Here is a 25,076-nt window from a genome sequence, read left to right as displayed (position 1 = left end):
CTGGCTGCAGGGGGGGCGCCTCCCATGAAGCTACCTCTCCTCCCTGACAGTCCCCCCATTCTCCACACACTGCTCCTGCTGCTGCTGGCTCAGACAGCTCCCTGCCCTACGTGCTGCCTGGTCCCCAGGCCATTACCTTCAGCTGCGACTTGTCCCCAATGATGTAGAGGGAGGCCCGGTGCTGGCGCAGGAAGCTGGCCTCAGAGGGGGCCCCATTGTGCTGAGCGCTCAGCAGGTCCTTCCCTGCCAGGCGGGACCCGATCTCCATGTTCAAGACGTAGTTGCTCATGCGCCCGCTGGCCCGGATGCTGCCCCACTTGCCTGCAAGGGAGGGCAGGGTCATTGCCACGGCCCGCTCAGCTGGCTCCCAGGCTGCGTGGCCTCCGGCCTGCCCTGTCACCTGCCGCTTTCTCCCGGATGTCCAGCTCGGGGGGCGAGCAGCTCTCCTCACTGAGCTGCTCCGGCCCCAGCCCAGATTCCTGGTGCACTCGGGGGATCAGGTTTGCTTCTCACACCCCCCACTCGCCAGTGGATTGGGCAGCTGGGGCCCGCCGGGGTCTGAGGCTCTGGAGCCTTTGTCCTTCCTGCAGGCACGGCTGAGATTACCCCCTCTGGACAGATGCCCTGCCCTGCCCAGCCCGCCCTGGCTCCGCAAGCGGCACCAATCTGCCCCTGGCACTATGGGGCCCTTGGCGGCTGCTCCTTGTCCCTGTGCACTGCACCCCCCTCCCCGGCATCCAAGCACTGGCAGATGTGTGAGGTGCCTAAAGCAAACCTGAGAGCCCATTCCAGAATCAGCTGGGGGCGCACTTACCTGCAGTGCCGGGAACTGCGCAAGGCAAGCCATTCAGTGACACGGGAGTCATTAGCACGCAGCAGCTCATTAGCTCACCCTTGTGATTGGGTGGGGGGGTGTTACTGGGACATGTGGGTTAGTCATGTGAAGGGGGCGTGGTGTTACATGGGGCAATCAGTCACATGACCAGGGTTAGCGCCCGGTGGGTTAGGCGGATGACAGTACAGTACCTCGGGGACTTTCGCGGCCCTTCACCGATGCACCCTTGGGGGTGGACAGAGTGACCACCCTAGCTCTGGGACCTAGCGCTGAGAAAGTACAGGACGAAAGGAGTCTCAGCAAGGGCGGCAGACCACGTGCTTCACCCCGAGCCGCACTCCCTGAGGACGGGCTGCTGAGCTGGGAGGGGTGGGGGGAGCGGTGCCCCAGGGGCGAGATGGAGCAATGAATGGTATGAATGAGGTGACCCCAGCCGGCTGTGCTCCCAGGTGATCCGAGTGCCAGACACTGGGCTCCCACCCCCAACAGCGAGGACAGGCCCATCTCCTCATGGGGCTGCCCCGTACGCTCTGCCAGCCCTGGGGAAGCAATGGTGAAGCATCTACTCTACAGCCAGCTGCCTTGGCCACTCGGGCGAGGGCCCTGCGGGGCAGGGAGCTGTGCCCGGCGTTCCTCACCTCCTCGGCTAATAGTGCCTGGCCCATCGTCCTTCCCTCCCATCACCTGCTTCATGAGCGATCCCAGCTTGGGCTGCCTCTTGTCGGAAGAATCTGTAGCACCAACAAAACACCAGCTTTCGGCTTTGCTGTTTGTCCCCACAGCATCTCCCCTCCCCTCCCCACCCCGCAACACACCCCACGGGGGGGAGAGGGAGAGAAAGCAGGCAGAGGAGGCGGCGCCCGGGGCTGGACTCCACAGCAAGGATGAGCCAGAGGCCAGAGCATGGGGCAAGGCCTCACAGCAGGGTCCCACGCTGCAAGGCAGCTCTAGCAGTGGGCTCTGGTCACCTGCTGCCAGACACTCCATCGCACGCGCTCTCCCTGGGGTGCCACCCAGCTGTCCCAACCCTCTCCCAAAGCAGATACACCCGCCACTGTCGGGGAGCCTCTCCCCACACGGCTCCAGACTAACTTCCGCCCACCGCCCCTCCACCAGGCGCGGGCCGGGAGCAGGGCTGGAGGGGCTCCCAGCTACAGCTGGCCCTAGGGAGAGGCCTGCAGCCGCCTCTCTCATTCCAAGGCAGACTGGGAGCTGTGGTGGAGCCTGGCCAGTGGCTCACCCAGCTCACCGGTCCCATGCCATAGCCTAGCCCGCGCTGGGCATGGGATGGTGCAGACGGACGATGAATGGGGATGGAGCTTGGTGCAGGATGTAGGGCGCTGGGTCAGCCCTGCTCTCCCAGCAGCGGGAGGAGGGAGACAGAGGCAGGACAAGGAACGGGGCATGAGACTCACCTGAATGCGCTGCTCAAAGCCCCAGCCGTTGGGCGCTCTCGGCCCTGCCAGTCAGGCACAGTGTGGCCAGGAGGTGCTAGGACATCTCGCTGCTCACAGAATCTGTACCTACCAGCCCCACCGAGCCCCCAAGCCGGGCCTGGTGCAGGGACTCCAGTCAGCCAGCACTTGTAAGGGAGCCCCATGGCTTAGGGCCTTCTGAGACCTGCCCCACACTGACGGTGCCTGGGCTCCACAGCCGCATGGGGAAAGGAGGGTGCAGGAGCTGAGCCCACAGAAGTGCACTAAGGGGGCACCTTGGGGAGGGCAGAACCCGACTTCCCACTGCAACAGCAGAGCCCTGCCCAGGCGCCCTGGCTGAGCTGGAAGGATCCCCAAGCCAGAGGCCTGTTGAAAGCACCAGCCCAGGAAGTGGGCACGCCCGGCCTGCTCCCTCCTCTCCCCACTGTGCTGTGGCCCCATGGCTGTGGACTGACCCATGCCCCCTTACCTGCGCTGCTCATGTGCGCAGAGGTGAAGCCGCTGAGCGTATTGCGCCCGCTGGCATCAGCATAGTGCGGCATGGAGTTGATCACTGCCTGCAGGTATTTCTCCTGCTCCAGGCTGGTGGAGTCCGTTTGCGACTGGCCTGCAAGGAGAGCCGGGGCGTCAGCCATACTCAGTAGGCGCACGCACAACCACCGCGCTGGGGAGAAGCTCTTGGCCAGGGTGCAGCCGGCACGTTGCTATGGGAGCTACGGAGCATGCCCCAGAGGCACATGCAGCGCCCCCTCGTCACAGAGGCAGGTACCTGCAGTAGGGGCGTTCTGCGACTTGAAAAGGCCCACGACACCCTTGCCGTGCAGCCCCCCCGACCTCAGCAGCACGGCCTTGGTGCGGGAGTTCCTCCAGCAGACGACAGGGAAGCGGCTCTGGCGGTAGCAGCGTGAGATCCTCTGGATGGTGTTGTCCTGGATGCTCTGCGGGACGATCAGCAGCCCCGGGTAACTGCGGGAGAGAGCACAGGCCATATGCCACCCTTATGCCACACTAGGGGAATGGCGCAGCAGGGAGGAAGGGGATGCCACAGCTGGGCTGCCCCCCAGAACCGCCCGTGGCCCATGCACCAGGTACCTGCCTCCGGCAGATGGCCCCCCACCCTGAGTACCCCCCATGCTAGATACCCGCCTCCAGCAGATGGCCCCCCACCCTGGGTACCCCCCATGCTAGATACCCGCCTCCGGCAGATGGCCCCCCACACTGGGTACCCACCTCCAGCAGATGGCCCCCCACACTGGGTACCCGCCTCCGGCAGATGGCCCCCCACCCTGGGTGCCCGCCTCCGGCAGATGGCCCCCCCACACTGGGTACCCACCTCCGGCAGATGGCGTACATGCGGTTCACCGTGGAGATGCGGAAGGGCTCGTTCTTGGAGCGGGTGAGGCTGTTACTCAGCGTGCCCAGCCCCATCCTCTGGTAGTCACGGCAGCAGGCTCGCTCTACTAGGTGGCTCATGGTCATCTTGTCTGAAGGTTTGATGATAGTGGAGGGGGTCAGGGTGCTCCTGTCTATCTCTTCAGACACTGCACAGGCAGAGGGAAGAGGCAGGGTCAGGTCACTCTGGAGGCCACAGCCCCAGCAGGGGGAGAGGGAGACTGGAACTCTGGGGCCAGGGCACAGTCTGATGCACCCCAGGCCTGGCCTTGCTGCAGCAGCGACAGAAGATGAGGGCGCAGCTGCCCCGTCCTGGGGTGCCAGTGTCACAGGATACCCAGGAACGGGCCAGGCACTGTGGGGACTGAACCCAGGAGCCTCTGGATCGAAAAGCACGAGCCTCTACTGGCTGAGCTAAACACCTGGCTGGGTTCTGAGCTCCCAGGCTGCAGCAGCTCTGTGGCTTGGCACCAGAGGGGGACAGAGCCAGGCTGCGTTCCTGCAAGTGACAGCAGGTGACCAAGCCAAGCCACTGCACACTGCAGAGCAGACCCCAGCTCCTGGGCACTCACAGGCTGAGACCCCACTGCTCACCCACGACGCGTTGCTCCAAGGAGGCCCCCCCCAGGCTTCCCGCGCAGGAGGCAACCTGTTTGCCAGGGAAGCTCCCAACCTGAGATTTCATCCTCGTCATCCTCCTGGAAGTGCTGACTGCTGCGCTGCTCCCAGGTAGGCGGCGTGTACTTCTTGCGGGTCACGTACGGTCGGCCAATGGTCTTCTTGGCATTCTTCATCAGGTTCTTGGAAAGTGTCCTGGAATGAGAGCAGGGGGGCGGTGAGGCCAACCTGGTACCAACCCCAGGCGCGACATGCCACGGTGTGGCCACAGGGACCCTGCCCCCAGAGGGGGGCTCCACAGACCTCGCCCAGCCCAGCAGGAGAGGGAGAGACCCCAACACTCAGTTAGACCATGAGCAAAGCAGAGGCAGGAGCATCCCTCGGTGCCACCCACAGACATACTTGCGCTAACCCTGCCACTGAAGGGCAGGGGAAACAACCCTCCCCAGCTCCAGCAGACTGGGGCCCACCAAGACGAGGCTCCCACCCGGGAGGACAGGACAGCCAGGCAGTTACCATGGGCCATGTCAGAGATGGGGGCTAAGAGACCACTCCCCAGACCACAGTAAGATGAAGGGGGGAACCCAGAGGTGCCTGGACCCCTTAGAGTCCAACTGGGTAGGGAATCCGTCAGAGCTGAATGACACCAGCTGACCCCAGCCTCAGGGCCTCGTGGAGATCCTGGAACAGCTCTGACAGGAGCGTCAATGGGGGCAGAGGACTGGCTATCTCAGGTGCTGGTCTGGCCCCGTCACCCTCGTAGCTGAGCACCGACTAACTCTCTGCTCCCCCCCGAGGCCGGGCACCACTCTGACCCCCCACAGGTCAGATGAGGAGTCGAGGCAGATGTCCAGACTTGCCCAAGCTCACACAGGAGGTCTGGGGTAAAGCAGGGAATTAAACCTGGGTCTCCCATGTCCTTTGGGAGGAGGGCACAGGACAGGCTCTGGGGGTCCAAAGAAATGCCAGTGCTACGCCTGCCTAACCCTACTGCAGTGGCCACCAATTCAGGCTGTGCCGGGGCTCGGAGACAAAGGATCACAACTGGCACCCAGCACAGGGCATGGTGCAGATGGACACACACTTCCAGGATTCACCCTCCAGAGCAGCTGCAAACTGGGGCGGGCACAGTCTCCTTGGGACCATATGGGGAGCTAAACCCTCCAACTAGCCCATTCGGCCGCAGTGGGGTTGGGCCCTAATCCAGCCTGTACCATAATGGTGGAGAGAGGCATCAAGTTTGCAGTCCAGCCTGTACCATGATGGCCAAGGTGGGGTTAAACCTGCAGCCCAGTCCGAAGCCTGGGAGAGGGAGCCTGTCAAGCCACAGGGGAAGTCCCAAAGCCCTTAGCATGCAGAGTGGGTGAAAGGAAGAACCACTGGGAGCAGTGAAGGCTACAGCCTGAGCCAGTGCCACCTTGCAAGCCCCTGTCCAGTGTGAAGGTGTCTTACGTGGATGAATGGCCAAGGTGCCCGAGGGATATGACACCCACTGCCAGGCCCTGGAACATATCGGTCACCTGCTGGGAGCTGGGTCACAAACACACAGGAGAGACGCTTAGACGTCACACAGCACCAAGCCCAACGCAGCAGCAACCAGACCACCAGCAGCTACAGCACTTGCTAGTCCAGAACGCGGGTGGCACGACACAGGGCCTCATCATGCACAGGATCATCTCATCATCCCACCTGCCACCCTCCTGCAGGGCTGGGATTAGACCAGCAAGGGGATTCCCGACAGGAAGTGCTGCTGCTTCACAGATCTGAGGAGGGGTCCCTGCGCCACCCCCATCCCTTCTGCTCGGGGCTGGACCTGCTGCCTCCGAGAGCCCAGGCCAGGAGTCGAGGCACGTGACTGCAACCAGTTCCTGGCCTCTTATCCCTGGGCTGGGAAAGCTTTGGAGCCAGTGAGCCCAGACCCCAGTCCTGGAGAGGCAAGCTCAGCTGCCAAGAATGCCGTTGCTTTGCTCGATAGCAAGCCCTCAGGCTCTGAAGGGAGTCTGCTCAGCGGCTCTCTGCCGGCTGGATTTGGGATGGGGCAGAGGAGACTCCTTGGGGTTTCAAACAGGGACCCAAAGAATGTCCTGTGTCCCACGCTCCCTGGCAGCCCAGTCACACCACAGCATGGGGTGGCCTAGGTCCGCACTCCCCAGCGAGGGGGGCAGAGAACCTCCGATACCTGAGTGAGGGGTTTTTCTCCTTGGCCTTGGGCTGCATGGCTTGCTTGGGTGACTGGCCCACGGTGAAGGCGAAGGTGCCACGTACATGCTGGGGATAGCGCAGCTTGTGCAGGTGCTTCCTGAAGACCTCGGCGCTCTCTGAAGCCACCTCCTCGTCAAAGGCGATCCGCAGCAGCTGCGGGGACAGCAGAGTGGGCTCAGCCTGCCGCTGCGGGAGGGCCTTCACCCCACCCACGTCGGCGCCAGGACCCCAAGGGAAGCACATTTAGCACACAGCCTGGGGCAGAGCCAACAGCAATGTGCCTGGGAGCAGCCCACCCCTTTGCTGCTCACTCCGTCCAGCACCCCTAGTGGCTTCACAGACCCTACCGGATGGTTACTGGGTGTCCCTGTGCTGCCATCCCTGCTCCCAGGGCAGGCTGAGATCTGCTCATGGCCCCAGCTGCCCAGCTCCACACCTAAGCAGCAGTATAGCCAGGTGGACGTTTCAGCCCCTGAAAGCGCACAACACCCCTGGGAGCTGGGGGATGCTCAGTGACCCCATTCTATAGGTCAAATAAGTCAAAGTTGGAGCTCAGGAGATCCCAGGCTCCAGCCCAGTGCTCTGTCCACAGGAACATGCCTCCTCCCCCTTAAGCATAGAAACCGGCCATGTTTTTGCAGTCAGCCACTGCCTGGGGTTCCAGCAGCCCCTCAGGTTTTTCAGGGACAACATCAGGTTCTAACACACCTTGAACTGGGAGACCTGGACTCACAGAAGGTGAAAACCACAGAAGAGTTTATTTCCAAGATGTATGGCTTGTCAAAGGCCCACAGCACTGACAAAGCAAGTGCCGGTTTGTTCACACGCTTGTGGCCATCAGAAGCTCTATCCCTATGAAATGATGCTTTTATTTCCATGTACAGGGAGCTCACTATAAACATATACAGGGAACAGGAGTTTGGAGAAAGGCCCGCTGCCCAAATTTGACATGTCTTCTTCCAAACACACTGGGTCACCCACAGGAGGACAGGTCTGGTGCCACAGCTCATATCACTGCCACTAGTAGCAGCAGGCAATATTCTGTGGCTGCACAACAGGGTGCAGCAGTCAGCGATGCAGTGCAGAACAGCACATCTCCTTTGTATAGGAGCATGCAAAGGCAGTGAACTGGAACAAGGCTGCATCAGTGAACCTGACACTTACTTGATTATACTGGCCTTACATGCTAAGTTCATGTGTCATAAGTGACCTAATCCTAAATTGATTCAAGATGCCAGGGTATGCCAAAGTTCCTCGAAATAGCACAACATTAACATGTGCTTAACTTGTTTGCATTAGACTGTTTAGTCAGGAAAATATTTTCATTTGTTTTAGAAATCATTGTGTGTTGTGTTTCTGATATTTAAATCAGCTTGTATACTTTTGTTTCAAGGTGCCAATGTTAAAGTTCTAAGATCCATGTGCACAAGCTCTTTCACGGCTGCGTTACATTAAAATATTTCTAGGAACTCGTATAAACAAGATACTGAAATCCAAGAGCTCTATGAAAAGGTGGTGCATATTATTTGGTCACTTCTGTTACAGGAAGAGCCACCTGAAGTAGGTTAATCCTACGTGAAAAGGAAATAAAGATTTACATTTCAGTGATTTCCATGTGTTACTGTCTTGTCTACCACGTACCCCGTGGTAACAGCCATGTTTGGATGCACCACCCCCGAATTCTCCTATGAAGATTTGTTACCAGCTTTTAACAAATGCCTCTTGCAGTTAACATTTCTGAAAACCCAACTGGTCTGTGAGAATCCCTCCCCCTGAGCCCTTGGAGGAAGGGATGCTGTCTTTCAGCCCTGCACAGGTGCAATAAGCAATAGGAAAGGAATCAGCTGGGGGTACACGTTGCAGACACCCCTGTGACGTTATTGATATAAATTGGGACCATATAGAACATGGGTTGCAACCAAGGTCCTGTAGTGGCACCAAATCTTAAGTAAAGGGGGTCATATAAGGTGTCTAAGACCAGGTTCTGGGTTGCTGGTTATGATTATGCTGTCTGTATGTCTGTGTATCATTTTGTAGTTGAAGTTATAAGTATTGGCTCTGTACTGTCTGTATTTTGTATTATGCTCTGCTTCTGGGAAATATCCCAGACAAGCTGGTGTTAGCCCTGCCTAGCTGGCTTGATGGCCCATTAAGGACCATCAGCTACACAATTGACCCATGGAGAGAAGGCAGACACGCCTTGTGACTCAGCAAAGTATGCAGAGACTTGTCCATGTGACTGCAGACTCCATTTTGCTGTAATTTTCCACAGTGAGGACAAAGAGATTCTTACACCTGGAAAAGTCTATATAAGGCTAATGCATCATCTCTATCTGGTCTTCAATCCTGCTTCTTACCTCTGGAGGGACTTTGCTACAAACTGAAGCTCTACACAAGGGACTGAGGACCCATCCCGGCAGGGGATGTTCCAGAGACTTGACTTGAACCTGCAGTTTATGCCATTGCTGCTGCAAGCCTGAACTAAGAACTTTGCCATTACTGTATGTAATTGATTCCATTTAACCAATTCTACCTCTCATCTCTACCTTTTTCCCTTTGTAAATAAATCTTTAGATTTTAGATTCTAAAGGATTGGCAACAGCGTGATTAGTGGGTAAGATCTGATGTATATATTGACCTGGGCCTGGGGCTTGGTCCTTTGGGATCGAGAGAACCTTTTCCTTTTATTGGGGTGTTGGTTTTCATAACCATTTATCCCCAGGACGAGTGCACTGGTGGTGATACTGGGAAACTGGAGTGTCTAAGGAAATTGCTTGTGTGACTTGTGGTTAGCCAGTGGGGTGAGACCAAAGTCCTTTTTGTCTGGCTGGTTTGGTTTGCCTTAGAGGTGGAAAAACCCCAGCCTAGGGCTGTGACTGCCCTGTTTGAGCAATTGGTCCTGATTTGGCACTCTCAGTTGGGTCCCGCCAGAACCGCATCGTCACAACCCCACTCCTTGTTCCATGGCTGCAGCACTGCTGGAACAGCTCACTGGCTTGGGTCTAAGCTCAGCTCCTACGCCCCTCAGGACGCAGCATTCTGTAGGTCTGAGGGGCACATGGGGCTTGAGAGACATCACACCCTAGCACTACCATTGGTCCAGGACAGGACAGCAAATTCTATCCCCCTTCTCTGCAATGGAGCCCACAGACCCCAGCAGGAAATGCTCAGCCAGGGGACAGTACACTCTGGGACCCGCAGGCCCTGGCCTGATGGCTGCCTTTGGCCAGTCAGGCATGCAGCAGCCCAAAAGCCACACAAGCCCAGGAGGTCAGTAACCCCTCTACTCCGGGGAAACTGCCTGCAGGACCCATCTCCCAGCTGGGGCACAACACAGCAGTTCGGCGAGGTCGCCCCACAGGACCAGCAGCAGCAGCCGGGAATGCAGCCCAGCTGTCTGTCTGGAGAGTGTCTCCGGCAGGAGTGCTGGGGGGCTCGCCTCACCTGGAATGTGCATGAGCGCAGCTGCAGCACCTCCTGGATGAGCTGATCCACCTGGGCCGGGACGCTGATCTTCTTCTCTTTCTGGATGAGCTGATCCACCTGGGGCTGGACGCTGATCTTCTTCTCTTTGGTCAACGAGGCAATGGGGAAGGACCGGACCACAACCTGCTCCCCCACTGGGGCCACGAGAGAACAGGGGACATGTTAGTCACATGCAGGGTCTCGGCCTGGCTCAGGCCACCTCAGCTGCTCCTCAGTAGCTCTGGGACTGCGCTCCCTGCTCCAGGGCAGAATCAGCCTATAGCCCAAGGCAGTGGAGGAGTGGGAGCTACATAAGGGAACTGGTGAATAAAACTGGGACCTGCTCAGCAAATGCCTCTCCCCAAGCCAAAGGGCAATCAGCCCCTCCCCTGTAAAAGGTAATTCCATTACAGTACTCTGAGTGAGCCCCCCCTCTGGCCACAGCCCATTCTCCGATCCCCAGCGAGGGAAAAACCACTCACCAGCCCGGACTCCTACTGGCTCTAAATGGCGCTGGGCTCTGGTTAAGCGAAGGTGAAAAGCCCCCGACAGCAGAATCCTCCCTCCCAAGTCCACTCGGTAGCAGGGCAGGACCCCAGAAACCCCACCCAGGATGGATTCCCCCTGTCCTGGCAAATCCCCCACCTCCCCCAGCTGATCTGCCAGAGGCCCCCGAGGAGCAGTGCGGGAACCGGCCCACCAGGCCACATGGTGCAGAGGGAGGGTCCTCACCCAGCGGGTCTGTGGGGGTGCCCTTGAAAACGATGCGGTAAGTGGTGAGGAAGATGGCTCCTTCGGCAGGGAGCAGTGGGGGGCCCCCAATATTGCCTCCGGAAGCTTCTTCACGTCCGTCAGGCATGAGGTACACGCGGAGCCCTTCCATGACACACTCCTCGCCCACCAGCAGGCTGGGGCGTAGCAGCTTGGGCTGCAGGGACAGACAGGAGGAGGATTGAAAGCCATGGGAGACAGGCCAGCCCCCCCCGCACAGAGCCACGATGGCTGGGGAGTGGGGAGAGGTTCACAGCTGGGCCCCACAATGGAGCTGCTTCAGCTCTTGCTGGAGACCCACTGGGCCCCCGCCCTGCCAGGGCAGACAAGGTTATTCCCGACTCAGCCCAGCCGCCTCAGAAGGGAGGCCCATGCAGGCAGAGGGACCCCTTTGCACCCCACAGGCTCCCTCAGCCATGGTGCAGGACGTAGGGGGTGCAACCCAGAAGGGAGGTGATGCCCCTGTGCAGCTAGGTAGTACAGACCTTCTGAATAGGAGGGAGCCTCTTGCTCTCCCTGTGCACAGCATCCAGTGTCTCTATGTGCATCTGCACGATGTCTGAAGAGGAAGGGAGACACAGAGTTAACCCTTCGGGGCAGGAGCGTCCCGTCCCGGCTGCAGGCCCCAGACAGGAGACAGAAAACATGGGCCTATTGCAGCCTCTCTGCCAGCCTCCCCACTTCCTCCTGGGGGAGCACAGCCCTCGGTGGGCAGTGCCTGAGCACACCCCTCCCCTGCTCTGGAGGGGACTCTCAGCAGCAAAGTGCTGGCTACAAACCCAGAGAGCCCCCCCCTAAATACTGGACAAGCTGTTTACCAGGGATCATGATGTGCAGCCCCTTCAGGTGCTCGTTGGTGACGCCGCTCTCCGTGCACACCTTGTCCACGAAGCGGTTGATGAAGCGTACCACGTAGTTGGCCACGTCGGAGCTCTCGGCATCCTCAAACCCACTTTCCGTGTCGTAGCTTTCGGCCACGCTGCCGGCAATGCTGACACAAGAGACGCGGCTGGGAGTGAGCCTGCCCGTGGTGCACACGCAGGCTCTCTCCCACACCCCCGAACAGCCTTGCTCTCCCGGGCGCCAGGCCGAGACTGAGAAACACCAGCTCCACCCCATACCTGGACAGCCTGCCTCCTCCAGGACCTGGCAGCACATGGCAGCTTCAGCCCGCCACTCCCCACCCAGACCCTGCAGCGGTAGCTCCCACGCCTCCCGAGTGCCAGCGCAGCCCACCAGCCAGTACCTGTTGGTGACAAAGCTGTTGCTGACGCTCTCCACGTCGCCCAGCCCCGAGCTGCGCAGCAGCCGGTTCTTGCTGGTGTCGAGGGGCAGCAGCAGGTAGCTCATGCGGTTGGCGTAGTGGATGGCCTGGCTGAAGACCGTGCTCTCCTCCTTCTGGATCAGCTCCTGCTGCTTCTCTCGGCTCATGGTAGGCCACAGCCTCCGCTGCTCCGACGCAATCTCCAGGGCAGATTTCTCTTCCTGAGGCCCCTCCTTGCCGTCCTAATGGAGCAGGGGGACAGATCAGCCCTTTGCCCGAGCAGGAAACCCGTGTGCCAGCTTCCACCCCACAGTGTCTGCAGCAAAGCACCTGCTCTCATCAGGGCCTCCTACCCCCATCTCTCCCCAGGAGCCCCACGCCAGGTCACATCCAGACCCCATGCCTTCAGGCCAATTCTTGCCTCCTCACTAGCTACGAGGAAGGCTGGGCCAGGACGGCCTGGGGCTGGTATTCCTGCCACCCCATCACCTCATCCAAGTGGTTCTCCTCATTGCTCTCCAGGTACAGGGCTCGGATGTGGTTCTGCACGTCGCAGTAGAACATGGCCTCCCAGAACTGGATGTTGGTCCATACGACGTGTTCCTGCACACAGCTGTAGGCAAACTGCGTGATGCCCGGGCTCAGTTTCTGGGGGGCAGAGAGAAGAGAGGGTCTCAGTGCAGATGCCTCCTGTATGCTAGCCCCTCCCCCAGCTAACCCATGCTGTGCTCCAGCTGGGAAAGGCAGTGCCCTTGGCCAGCCAGTGGCACCATATACACTGAGCCCCCTCCCTGCACAAAGTAACACTGCACTGACTGCCCCTTCCGCATGCCCACTTAATGCCACAGCAAACTGCCTCTACTGCTGGGGAGCAAAGACTGAGCTTTGCTCCTGCGAGACTGAGGGAATCAAGGTCAACACTCCCTGGCCTGTGACCCAGCTGTCTGAGCACCCTGCAGCTGGGTGCCACAGCCCTGCTCTCAAGCCCAGAGATGAGCAGCGCCTGAGAGAGGCCCAGCCACTGCTGCTGTCTCCCCAGCAGGGAGCCCCTGCTGCCACAGAGGGTCTCGCTACACTGCGATGAAAAACCCACGACTCGGGCTTGTGGGGTGGACTTCTGAGTTCTGGGCCCCTCCCATCTCGCAGGGTCCTAGAGCCTGCACTCCAGCCCAAGCCAGACGTCTACACAGCCATAAAACAGCCCCTCATCCCAAGCCCTGTGAGCCCAGCTGGCACGGGCCAGCCGCGGGTTTCTGACTGCATTGTAACTATACCCAGAGTGGCCACCCCTGGGCTGGGAGGAGCTAGGCCAGTGGATGCAGAGCTGACATCTCTCCTCACACCACAGCCTTTCAAGGCCACCTTAGTGCAAGGCCTCTCAGACCTGTTGGAGTCAAAAGGGTTTTGGGCCCAACAGGACCGAGGCAGGAGGCAGAGTGGAGCCTCCACACCTGCCTGAGCTACGGCCCTGTGGGGTGACCCCCACCCCCCCCCGAGAGACCAGCCCCTGCACTGGCACAGTGCAATGGCGCTCTCTGCAGTCATTCCGTAGTTCCAACCAGGCAGACACGAGGCCCTTCTGCCAGGATCTGCAGCATGCACCAGGCTGCACTGGATACGTACTCGGCAGAAAGCAGTGACTAGTGGCAAAAGTGCTGCTGCAATCCCATGCTCATCCATGGCAGTGCAGTCCTGGGGCGGGGAGAGAGAGAAGAGATTAGCACAGAGCCCTGGAGAAAGGGGCATTCACTGTAAGACCCACAGAACTACAGACCCCCAACACTGCCCCCAAACCTCATCCCCGCAGCTCTGGAGAGGGGTGAACTGGCATTCACCGCAGGGCCCCCAGAACTATAGACTTCCACCCACACTCCGCCTCAAGTACCCTCCAGGACAGAGCTGTGCCGGCTTCTCCAGCATCCCGGAGAGGACCCCATTCACAAGGCATCAGCCCTCCGAAGGAATCCAAGGGTGTGATGGCAGCAGCCCTGGTGAGCCCTCGTCCCGCCGCAGCTCCAGCCAGCCCCTTTGCACGGTACCTGTAAACAGCAGTTCATCACGCGGACAATGAAGTCGAATTGTTGGTGGTCCAGTACGGCTCTGTTCTGCTGCACATGCAGGTTCAACTCCTGAGTCAGGCAGTGTCTGGCTGCTCGGCCCTTCATGGCCCTTAGCACAGCTGGAAGCAGCTGCAGGGGGAAGAGCAGAGGGTAGACCGATGGGACCAAGCTTCCAGTCCAGGCCCTGCTGAGGATTACAGGCTGGAGGGCAGCTGGTAGCAACTGGAGATGGACGTAGGATGTAGAGTGCCCGCTGCAAGGCCTGATGCTTTGGAAACTCACAGACAACCCACCCGCCCACCCACCCCGGGGTAGTCAGCACAGCCAGAGGTGACACACTGAGCCCCCCCTGTGCCGCAATGACCCACACTGCAAACCCACACCCTGGAAAGTAAAGTACAGCTGCACAGAACGCTCACTGGAGCCCAGCCCCTGTCTTAGCCATCTCCACAGGACAGTCCCAGGTGGGGGCAGAACCAGGCAGTGGCCACAGCATCCCAGATTTGCCAGCCCACACTGGTTAAATGCGGCAGTTAGCCAGGCTCTGTGGTACGATGGGCAAGAGGCGTGCTGACGAAGAGCGTGTGAGGCGGTGGGGGGCAGCCTAGGCAGATGGAGGACCGGACACAGGCAGGAAGCTCTCCCCTCTAAGCCTCTGTGTGATGGGATGGCAGAGATGTACAGCAGCCAGGGGCTGGGTGTCCTGTCTCTCCGCACACCCGCCCCTTTACCACCAGCTCCCTGGGCCTCACCTTTTTGGCTTCTAGCATCTTGTTCTCGAAGACGTAGGAGATGCAGTTCCTGACCACCTCCAGGCGGCGGGCGCTGTTGGCCAGGGCACTGCCATTGCGCTCCATGATGGCAGCTGGGGAGAAAAGCCACCAGTCACTACACTGCAGGAGCGGGTGAGGGAGGCTGGCCTGTCCCCCTCTGAGGGAGGCAAGCCGCACTGCCAGCCCATCTCTTTGTCCTGCTCTGGGTTTCTGACTCCCACGTGGGTCTCCCCTGCTCCCTCTCCAGCAGAGGGCATGGCCCAACTGGCTACGGTGGAGATGAGCAGCCTCAGTGGCACAGATCCCCAGGGGACATGGTTCCTGATTCCATGGACTCGGCCTCGGTAAAGGGCAAGGGGGATACAGGAAATGGGAACACTGGCTCTCCCGTGCCTTCCGTCCCTGGGGTGCCCAGGACTTCACAGCCAGCAATTCAATAAACCCTGCAGTGCTGGGCAGCAGCCCAATTTCACAGCTAGGCAAACTGAGGCACAAAGAGGTACAGTGGCTTGTCACAGGGTATGACGAGTCAGGGGCCTAGCCAGTCCTGGCTCCCCGCTCCCACTCTAACACACTAAGCACGTTGTTTTGGAAGTGAATGGTATTCCGTGGTGGCAGAGCTGAGCAACCACAAGTAGAGACGCAGAGCGAGCTGCTCGCCTCTCCAAGCAATGCTGGCCCTGCAGATCTAGGATCACCCTTTCAGAAGAGTCCACTGGCTCTGGGTGCCCAATTCGAGGCACTCTGGGCTGGACTGTCTGAGGGGGCTGCACTGGGAGCTGTGGGAGCATCTCCAGCTGGGCACACAAAGGGAGCAGCCTCTCCCAAATTCAGGCCTAGCTCCCAATCTCGCCTGAAAGGCTCCCTGTGGGCACGAGCAGATCCAGCACATGGTTAACCACCCCCCAGTTCTCGGCTAAGCCTCTGGGCTGACAATGGGGCCACACCCCAACCTCCACCTCAGCTCGAGGCTGCGGGGAATCCCAGCCAAACATAAGAACCATCTCTCCAGCCTTCCCTCGCTGACACACCCCTGTAGCCTTCTCCACCCCAGGCTTTGAAATCCAACCAAGCTGCCAGTGGAGCCCATACTGAGCTGTGAGCCTGGCAGTGCCGAGGCAAAACTCCACCCTCGCGTGGCCCTTTCCCGTGAGGCTGTGCCCCTCCTGGGAGACATACCAATGGGGGGTCCCGATGGCACCATACACTTCTTCTCCGCCTTCACAGCCGGCGGGGCTGTCTGCAGCTTGGCAGTGGCCTGGTCGATGATCCACTGGACTGTCCCCTCGTCCAAGCGGGGAAAAGGCCTCTGGTGTAGGCGCAGGTGGCAGCCATCCGTGGGCTTCTGCACCTTGTGCATTGTCACTGCGGGGTATGGGTTCTCCTATTCCAGCAAGGGGAGCCGGTTACTCTCCAGGACAGACCTGCCGTGCTGTGTCCCTGGGGAACTGTACCCGGCACCAAGGCCCAGGCCTTCCCACAGGTTACAAACCAGGAGCCCTCCAGCACCAGGTGCAGACTGCCTGGCTCAGGCCCAGCTGCACTATGCTCTCCGGAGCCACCCACGCAATGGGGCCGGGAGATCCTGGACGTGCTGGGCAGGTAGGGAACTCAGCCCTCTGCAGCAGGGCAGTGCCCTCGCAAGTCCAGCGGTGACCCTAGGCCAGAGAGGGCAGTGCTGTCATGCTCCAGAGGCCGTCTCAGCAGGGCGCCCTCAGTCTGAAGGGGTGGCTGGCCAGATCCTCCAGACCAGTTGGGACACATGGGGGAGGAATTACTCTGAATACCCCCCAACCCCACCCATGCATGCAGGGTCCCTCCAAACCAGAGAGAACCAGGCAGGCAATGGGTTGACAATTCAAACCACCTGGGCCAGCTCCAAGAACGGTCACCGATCTCCCCCTGGGCCACCTCTAGCTGTGGCCAGCAGACGAGGGTTGAGGCACAGGGCTGGAATGTACCCCAAGGAGAAGAGGCTCCAGCACTGGGCATGCAGCACCAGAGGTGAAGGAAGAATGGCACCTCCTTCAGTGGGGGCCCCTGACCCTACTCAGAGGGAGGCTTTGCCCCCGTGCCAGGCTCCCACCTCCACCTTATTCCCACCCCCAGATACCCCACTGTGCCCTGCCCACCCCACAGCCCAGCCCTTGGCACTTACATTTTTATAGAGCTGCTCTGCCAGCTCCTTGATGTGCCGCAGTATTTTCTGCTTGCTCCCCTCCTCGGCACGCATCCGCTTCACTTCATAGGCGACCAGCTGAGGGTGGAGGAGAGGCATGAGGGGCAACCTCCTGTGTGGGAGCACGGGTGCCGTGTTGGCTATGCTCCTTAGTGCCAGGGCTGCCCCAGCTGCTCCCGGCCCATGCAGAGTGCTGCAGCCAGCAGGCCGAGGGTGCTCCCCTGACATCTTTGGCTCTCACCTTAGTCCCTCGGAGGGGAAAACAAGAGCTCAGACATGCTCTGCAGCCCCTGGTTATTTACTGAGGGCTGTCGGTGCCAGAGAGGGAGACGTGCAGGGCTGCCAGCCAGGGAAGGACGGAGTTGCCCCCGAATCACCTCTTACCTCATCAAACAGGTCAATTGCTCGGTATGGGGCGCCCCTCTCGGTCACAAAGCCAGCGAACGCCATGCCCTCCAGGACCTTGGTGAGGAAGTCATCCTCCACCAGCCCCCTCTGACCGAGGAAGGCTGCCTACAACAAGGAACAGGAGGCAGCCATTAGCGGACTAAGTCTCAGAGCCAGCCAGACGCGGCACCACGCTATCACCATAACGGATCACGGGCTCTCAGGCCACGAGGTGGAAAAGCGCGGGAGCCAATGGTGGCAGCCCGCAACCTTCCAGACAGCAGCCCCATGCCGGGGGAACTAGCAGGATGTGTGCACAGCCATGAGCCTTCCTTTCCCCAAGCCTGCTTGTGATGCGGTGTCTAGTTCAGACCCAGACCCAGGGCTTCATTTGCCCTTAACGTACCAGATGGTGCTCTATAAATGGCCCCCTGAACACTTCCCCCTCTTCACGGCCCTGCGGAGTGGGTCAGAATTAGATTCATTTACAGACAGGGAAGCCCAGAGAGAGATGTATGGATTAGAACCTGGGGTCACAGCAGCGCATGGCAGAGCCAGAGCTCAGGAGTTCCTGGTCCTAAGGCCCCTACTCCGAATGCTGCACTCCTCAACCCAACAGCTCTCCACGGCCTTTACAGCCATCCACGTACAGGCACCAGTTCAAATCCGGCCGCCTCGGTGATGGAACACAGGACAGCAGTGTGGTTTGAGACTGGAGCAATGCTGTATCCGATGCACTCCAGAGGGAGCGCAGGGGACAGAATGGAATACACCCAGGATACCAAGGCTGGAGTGGTCAATTTCACATCTCATGCAGTAGACAGCCTCCCCAACAGCACAGCACCACTCCCCCGCCGATCCCTCCCTTCACGTTGCACGGAGGAGCACACTGACTCAGGGCTTGTCCAGCCAGGGAGGATTTTGTGGTATAACTAATCTGAATAAGTGTGTCCACAGAGCCGGCTGTATCTGAATTCCTTCGGAATCAGTGCAGTCACATGGCACTGCATTTTTTGTTTTGCTTTTTAAACAAGCATACAACATTCTGGGCAGGTGTCTCATGGTGCACTGCGCAGCTGCTTAGTCTGGAATTTTTTTGCAGGCCATTGTGAAGCCACTGGAATTCTGGAACTTGGGAGCAAAGGGACAAATTCCCATGGTTCCTCTTTTGGCATCCCACGATTCATCTGTCCCTTTTGAGCCAGCGCCGTTTTCAAACTGTTGTCAGCTGGCATGGAGGGAATACTGCTGCCTGCAGCCATCCTGACAGCCGTTAATACACATAAGTCGCCCACTTGCATTTGCAGTCACGCAGCTGGATGACTTTAGGAGTCACCACCATGCCGCTGAGCCAATCTCGGGAGAGGAGTGGTGGAGGATGAAATCAAACAGCTGCTTGTGGATGGCCATTTCCTGGACCAGCTTCTCTCAGAGTGTCATTTCTGGGCTCGGGAAACGAGCCCCGACAGCTGGGAAAGGACAGCAATGTGGAGTGGCAGCAGGATTTCAGGACGACAAAGGCCACTTTCCTAGAGATCTGTGCAGAGCTCACCCTGGAGCCACAGCACGCCGACCTGGAGAAGCATGTGACCATTTGCTCACCGCCTCCAGCTTCATGTCTGTAGCTGAGCAGCTGGGTGCTGGCAGACCAACTGCTAGGGCGGTTGTCAGGGATGGATGCATTGCGAGAGAGGGCACTGATGCCCAGGATCAAGCACACAGGAAGTTACTAGTGGATTTGCACTGTTGGGGTTCCCCAATTGTATTGGGGCCACCGGCAGGACCCATGTGCCTGTTCTTTGCCCCCCACATCAGACCTCAGAGTTCATCAATAGAAAGGGGTATTTCTCCATGGCTGTTCACTGGGGGAGGTTCACCAGTATTAATACACGGGGGGTGAGTCTGGGAAGGTCTGTGGTGCCAGGATCCTTTCTTCAATGACAAAGGGAACCTTTGCTCCCAGGACCACTATGGACATTAATGGTGCTATGATTTCCAACATCATCCTGGGAGACTCAGCTGCAGAGGGACAACGGAGCATGTGTTTGGAAGGCTAAGGGCAGTGCAGGAGCCTGGTGATGAGGCTGCAGACTGATGAGCAATATCTACCTTCTGTGAGAGCTGCTTGCTGTATTTTGCCACCATCTGAGAGGGTAAGAGAAAGCACCTCACTGATGGGTGGGAGGCAAAGGGGCAGAGACCTCTGGAAAGTTACAGCCTGAGAGGCTGCTTCTGCAAACCAGCAAATCATCAGTGCCACGGGGGCAGGTTGCCCAGTGTGCCTCCTTCAAGGCTAGCTCAGATGTTGAAATGCACCAGGTACAGATTGTGATTGCCACTGGCAGGATTGTATGAAATGGACTTTTCCATGCTGTGTACAATGATTTACGAAAGGGCATTTTATTGTGTTGATGGCCTGCGTGTAATTCTAAACCACAGAACCTTAGTCAGAAATAATCTTTATCGAACATCAAACAGGGCAAATAAAACACTTTACTGTGCACATGTGAAACCAGTGGATTGTAAATCACAATAAACAATGCAGCTTTATGGACCATAACAGTGCCAAAGTAGCTGACATGGTCCCAGACATGCACAGGTGCAGGGCTTCTGCCTGTTGTTCTCGCCTGGGGGTGTAGAATGGCGAGGGGAGAAACTATCACTTGTAGTTGCAGGAGTGAAGTTGGGTCCCAGGAGCCACTGTTCTCTGTGTGTTGGAATATGGAGGCAATTGCCTGTAGCTGGAGCTTGGAGAAGGGTACCGCTACTCAGCACGCCGGGCTCTCCACAGCTGACAGGAAACAGGTGGGACCATAGTACCAAAATGTTCTCCAGCACGACTGTCTGCTTGTGCATCAACTCCAGCAGCTGCCTCTGCACGTGCCTATCTTTCTCAGTGTCGTCCCTTGCCAAGTCTCTCTCCTCTCTCCACAAGGAGGCCTTCCTCCATCTTGTGTTCTTAACCCTCTTCTGGGATGCAGACAAAGTCCCCAGACGTTTCCTCTCTCGTCTTCCTTTTCTTGACCCAGAGATTTGCCGCATGCTCTGAAATTGATAATGTCCTGTTCGAGGGGAGGCAGCGGGTGCCAGAGCTGCAGGAGCTGTGAAACAAGTAGTAGTTGTCCTAATTCCAGTCTCCCGAGCAACGATATATGATGCTTTCCTCAATTTTGGATACCACTCCTGGAGCCCTGCAACCTGACCTGGACCCAACTGCAAGAGTCTGGACAGGTCTATAAAACAACCCAACCCTCTCGGTCAGGTCTGATCGGCTCTGATCCTCTCACTCCGTAGTGCGCACAGCACAGTAAGGCAGTGGCAGTCGGCTGGAGCGGGGAAAACAGCTGCGGCAACACTGATATATAGATCATGGGTATAGGAATCCCTTACCAGGCTGAGCCCCAAGGATGAGGCAGCAGCAGCTGTGGCACAGGTGTGAGGGAGGAAGTGTCAGGTTTGAACTGGGTCGGTTTTGAAAATGACTGTCTTGGGTTGGGTCCGGGTCCAGGTTGGACTTTAAAATGAGGCCGAAGCAGATCTCTATATCATTCCTGTAGGACCTCTCCAGTCTGGGGTGAGCTTGGAGATGGTTAGGCAGTTTTCAGTGAGGCTGATGACTGTGGGTATGAATAGTTCAGAAAAATAGCAGCTGTAGAGCTTAAATGCTCTGGTGCAGATGCCATTTTGAGCACAGTGGTGGGAAAGGAGAGATGAAATTTGTTAAACTCCCTTATACAATTATGTTGTAATATATATAAAATATGTTGTGATATATCTTGACTTTAGCAAAGCTTTTGATACGGTCTCCCACATTATTTTTGCCAGCAAGTTTTAAAAGTATGGATTGGATGAACGGACTATAAGGTGGGTAGAAAGCTGGCTAAATCGTCAGGCTCAACGGGTAGTGATCAACGGCTTGATGTCTAGTTGGCAGCCGCTATCAAGTGGAGTGCCCCAAGGGTCGGTCCTAGGGCCAGTTTTGTTCAACATCTTCATCAATGATCTAGATGAAGGGATGAATTGCACCCTCAGCAAATTCGTGGATGACACTAAGCTGGGGAGAGAGGTAGATATGCTAGAGGGTAGGGATAGAGTCCAGAGTAACCTAGACAAATTGGAGGATTGGGTTAAAAGAAATCTGATGAGGTTCAACAATGACAAGTGCAGAGTCCTGCACTTAAGACAGAAGAATCCCACACACTGCTACAGGCTAGGGACTGACTGGCTAAGCAGCAGTTCTGCAGAAAAGGAACTGGGAATTACAGTGGACGAGAAGCTGGATATGAGTCAGCAGTGTGCCCTTGTTGCCAAGAAGGCAAATGGCATATTGGGCTGCATTAATAGGAGCGTTGCCAGCATATTGAGGGAAGTGATTATTCTCCTCTTATTCAGCACTGGTGAGGCCACATCTGGAGTATTGCGTCCAGTTTTGGGCCCCACACTACAGAAAGGATATGGACAAATCGGAGAGTCCAGCCGAGGGCAACGAAAATGATTAGTATCAGAGGGGTAGCCATGTTAGTCTAGATCTGTAAAAGCAACAAAGAATCCTGTGGCACCTTATAGACTAACAGACGTTTTGCAGCATGAGCTTTCGTGGGTGAATACCCACTTCTTCGGATGCAAGAAAATGATTAGGAGGCTGGGGCACATGACTTATGAGGAGAGGCTGAGGGAACTGGGTTTATTTAGTCCATCCTTAGAGGTTTTTAAGGCCCGGCTGGACAAAGCCCTGCTGGGATGATTTAGTTGGGGATTGGTCCTGCTTTGAGCAGGGGGTGGGACTAGTTGACCTCCTGAGGTCTCTTCCAACCCTAATCTTCTATGATAGCACGTACCACTCACTGGCCGTGATCCTTTCCCAGCACTATCTTGGTGGGAGTCCATTTGGGTGTTGGGAGACATCACTTCCTCAGACTTTTGTGTGGGAAAGAGATCCTGGTTTTGCTGGGAAATTTCCTCCTCACTGGAGTCCTGATCGGGGTCTGCACTCCTGGGTGCCGTCCACAACATACCAGTATTCAGTGGTGGCCTCCTGGGCAAAAATGTGGTGCAGCTCACAGTAGAGGGCAAGTGCTGGGAGCATTCCTGAAGGTCTTGCGGCTATCCCAGGGTTTCTGTAACTACTGGCCCTCTTTTCCTTTGTTCTAACATGGGACCTTGTCCCAGGAGTGATCCATCTCCAGGATTTGCTTCAACGTAGGCTCACAATATTGGCTGTCTGGTAGCTGCTGCTAAGGCAAGACTGGACTGTCTCCTCTTCCCAGCCCTCAGGGCGACACATGATCTCTGCACAGGTCCACACAGGAGAAGAGTACGCAACTCCAGGAGTGTGTAATTGGGGTGCACATGGCTGTGCACCAGCATTTAAATGGGGGAGGTGACATCCAGTCAACATGATCCCAGACAAGTAGAGAGAACACAAGTAAGGAGACAGGTCGATCCAGATGTGAAGCAATCAATGTGAGATGCAGTGGGAGGACTGCCAGTGGCAGGAAAGATCATCCGAAATAGAGCTGCATCCACACAAAACCTTTTTCCAGACTAACTCCTCTCAAAATGAACTTAATCCACTTCCACACTGAATTATCCATTTCGCAAAAGGCCAGATGACTGGAAAAAAGAATTGTGTCTTGAGGGCACAAGGCATTTTAACCCAAAAGGCAATGTGAAATCCACCCCATGCAGACAAGCTCTCAGAGGTAGGTGTTTCCCATACCACATTACTCACACTGCCCCCTGCAGTACCTGGGTTTTTGGTTGCTCTGCCCATCCAAGTACTGATTAAGGTTTAAGCCCACTTATCCTGTGATCTTTTGTGCTCTGGCTCCAAGGGTGCGTCTGAAATCCCTTCCACCCACCCACCCATGTACCAGCGGCCTTACCTTGTGGAAGCGGATGACTGGCTCTGGGTGGATTCGGATGATGTGCAGGCACCAGCGGTAGCCCTGCAGCAGCTGTGCAAACAAACGGAGGAAGACAGCTCGGATCTCCTTGTCCTGCAGCAAGAGAAGGACAGAATAGTCAGGCACTGAGAGAACAGCAGAGGAAGCAGCCTGAGAGGATGGAGCCAGAAGCTTGGCAGCAGAGATGCCTCCTCAGGAAGAGACGGGCTCTAACCCAGCACCTGCCAACCAGGAAACTCGAAGGGACAACTGGAGGAACGCAGGGGATGGGATGGAATGGGGAGGAGGAAGGAAACCCATGTCCCCTCCCTCTGCACTGAGCAGAGGCAGAGGGAGAGGGAGGTCCTTACATTGCTCACAGTGAAACAGGCCCTTCATAGTTCAGTGCAGCTGTAACGCTAGCGTCTGCTGAAGCAGCTGTCCCCAGTGCACCAGATGAGGGTGATTTCCAGCCCCTGTCAAGAGCTAGGGAGCTCCATACGCATGGAGGCCAACGGGGAACCCTCTTCTCTAGCCCTGTAAACACCATCTCCAGCCCAGCTATTTGCAACACCACTGTCGGCTCTAGGGTGACCAGACAGCAAATGTGAAAAATCAGGACGGGGGTGGGGGGCAATGGGAGCCTTTAGAAGAAAAAGACCCAAAAATCAGGACTGTCCCTATAAAATCGAGACATCTGGTCACCCTAGTCGGCTCCTTAACCAGCACCTAGATGGAAGCTTCAGCCCCACCTTGCTCCTGGCCATGGAAATAAAGAGCAGCCCCTCCCAACCCCAGCAGGGAAAGCAGCTCCTCTGCAATCCCACGCCCAAAGAATGGACACTCAGAAGGGACAGACCTGAGTACAAACGCTTCCTCCCAGGCCCCTCCCAGCTCCCCTACTCACCTGCATTTTGAGGGAGGAGGCAGAGACGGTTGATGGGGGGAATGCTAAGTCTGCTACCTCCAGCTCAGGGTCCAAGATCTGCAGAGACAAGCAGAGAGCATGCTCAGAGAGGGGGCCCTAGCCCCCTGGGAGTTTACCACCACAGCTGAAGAGGCCAGGCCTTCCTCAATGGACCACGGAGCAGCCGGCACTGGGCCCTACCCTGCAGTGAGCCCTGGGAAGGGACACTCTCCAGAAAGAGACACAGTCCTACCAGCCTTGGGGACCAGACCTGAAGAGGCCTGCAGGCCACAGTGCCTTTGGACTGGGGCAGGAATTGCAGGATGGAATTCTATAGCCTGCATCACACAAGTCCTACTAGATGAACGTGAGAGTCTCTCCTGCCCTACAGATCTGGCAGATAGCTCCCTGCAGCTTCACAGGGCACTGCCAAGGGTTGTGTCCCTGGAGAAGACTCCTCAGACATGTCACCTGGCTTGGGAGAGGGGATGGGAGCTCCGGGAAGTTCCCATGACTCTGCCCACTATCGCCTCTCTGCTTTGGCTTCGAGCCCTGTTCCATCAGTAGGCTGCCCATAAGAAGAATAGTTTCCATTTCTGACCGACGTTGCTGAGGTGCTGTGCTCTCTCGTAACCAGGTGCACTGTAACTTTAGAGCAGCAGCTGCTGATCAGAGGCCTGGCTCCTCGGTGCAGACAGATTCTTCTATCCTGACTGAATTGACAGACCCCAGAAAGGCACCAATGCAGGGGACTGCCTGGAAACCATCAGCTTTCCTGAGCCACTTTCTGCTATCAGCATCAGCGAGAGCTGATGAGGCCATGTTGTTCTGGACACACGTGCCCAGGGTCACAGCCCCTCTGGGACCAGCTAGCACCCATGCAAGGAGCTCCAGGGCTGGAG

The 25,076-nt window shown here is 57.5% G+C and overlaps 1 protein-coding gene across 7 annotated transcripts in view; it reads right to left on the bottom strand.

Moving 5' to 3' along the window:
* SBF1 (SET binding factor 1) overlaps positions 1-25,076 on the bottom strand; it is a 139,672-nt gene that overhangs the window by 10,559 nt on the left and 104,037 nt on the right. The window contains exons 10-32 of one of the 7 annotated variants that reach the window (XM_039520181.1): positions 24,175-24,252; positions 23,268-23,381; positions 17,380-17,508; positions 16,975-17,073; positions 15,996-16,200; positions 14,796-14,908; positions 14,023-14,172; positions 13,607-13,675; positions 12,473-12,631; positions 11,966-12,225; positions 11,538-11,710; positions 11,205-11,278; positions 10,681-10,876; positions 9,928-10,103; positions 6,461-6,636; positions 5,734-5,811; positions 4,337-4,476; positions 3,605-3,755; positions 3,041-3,237; positions 2,741-2,878; positions 1,474-1,566; positions 1,027-1,104; positions 137-321 (exon numbers count right to left, since the gene is read on the bottom strand). In XM_039520181.1, the coding sequence (XP_039376115.1) occupies positions 137-321; positions 1,027-1,104; positions 1,474-1,566; positions 2,741-2,878; positions 3,041-3,237; positions 3,605-3,755; positions 4,337-4,476; positions 5,734-5,811; positions 6,461-6,636; positions 9,928-10,103; positions 10,681-10,876; positions 11,205-11,278; positions 11,538-11,710; positions 11,966-12,225; positions 12,473-12,631; positions 13,607-13,675; positions 14,023-14,172; positions 14,796-14,908; positions 15,996-16,200; positions 16,975-17,073; positions 17,380-17,508; positions 23,268-23,381; positions 24,175-24,252 (3,231 nt within the window). Of the gene's footprint in view, positions 1-136; positions 322-1,026; positions 1,105-1,473; positions 1,567-2,740; positions 2,879-3,040; positions 3,238-3,604; positions 3,813-4,336; positions 4,477-5,733; positions 5,812-6,460; positions 6,637-9,927; positions 10,104-10,680; positions 10,877-11,204; positions 11,279-11,537; positions 11,711-11,965; positions 12,226-12,472; positions 12,632-13,606; positions 13,676-14,022; positions 14,173-14,795; positions 14,909-15,995; positions 16,201-16,974; positions 17,074-17,379; positions 17,509-23,267; positions 23,382-24,174; positions 24,253-25,076 lie in introns of all 7 variants that reach the window. The other 6 variants (XM_039520180.1, XM_039520182.1, XM_039520183.1 and 3 more) reach the window with 6 other exon arrangements.

Source organism: Mauremys reevesii, linkage group 1 (assembly GCF_016161935.1).
Source record: "Mauremys reevesii isolate NIE-2019 linkage group 1, ASM1616193v1, whole genome shotgun sequence".
Taxonomy (NCBI): domain Eukaryota; kingdom Metazoa; phylum Chordata; order Testudines; family Geoemydidae; genus Mauremys; species Mauremys reevesii.
The sequence above is the reverse complement of the archived record's forward strand: the minus strand, read 5'-3'. Positions and strand labels throughout refer to the sequence as shown.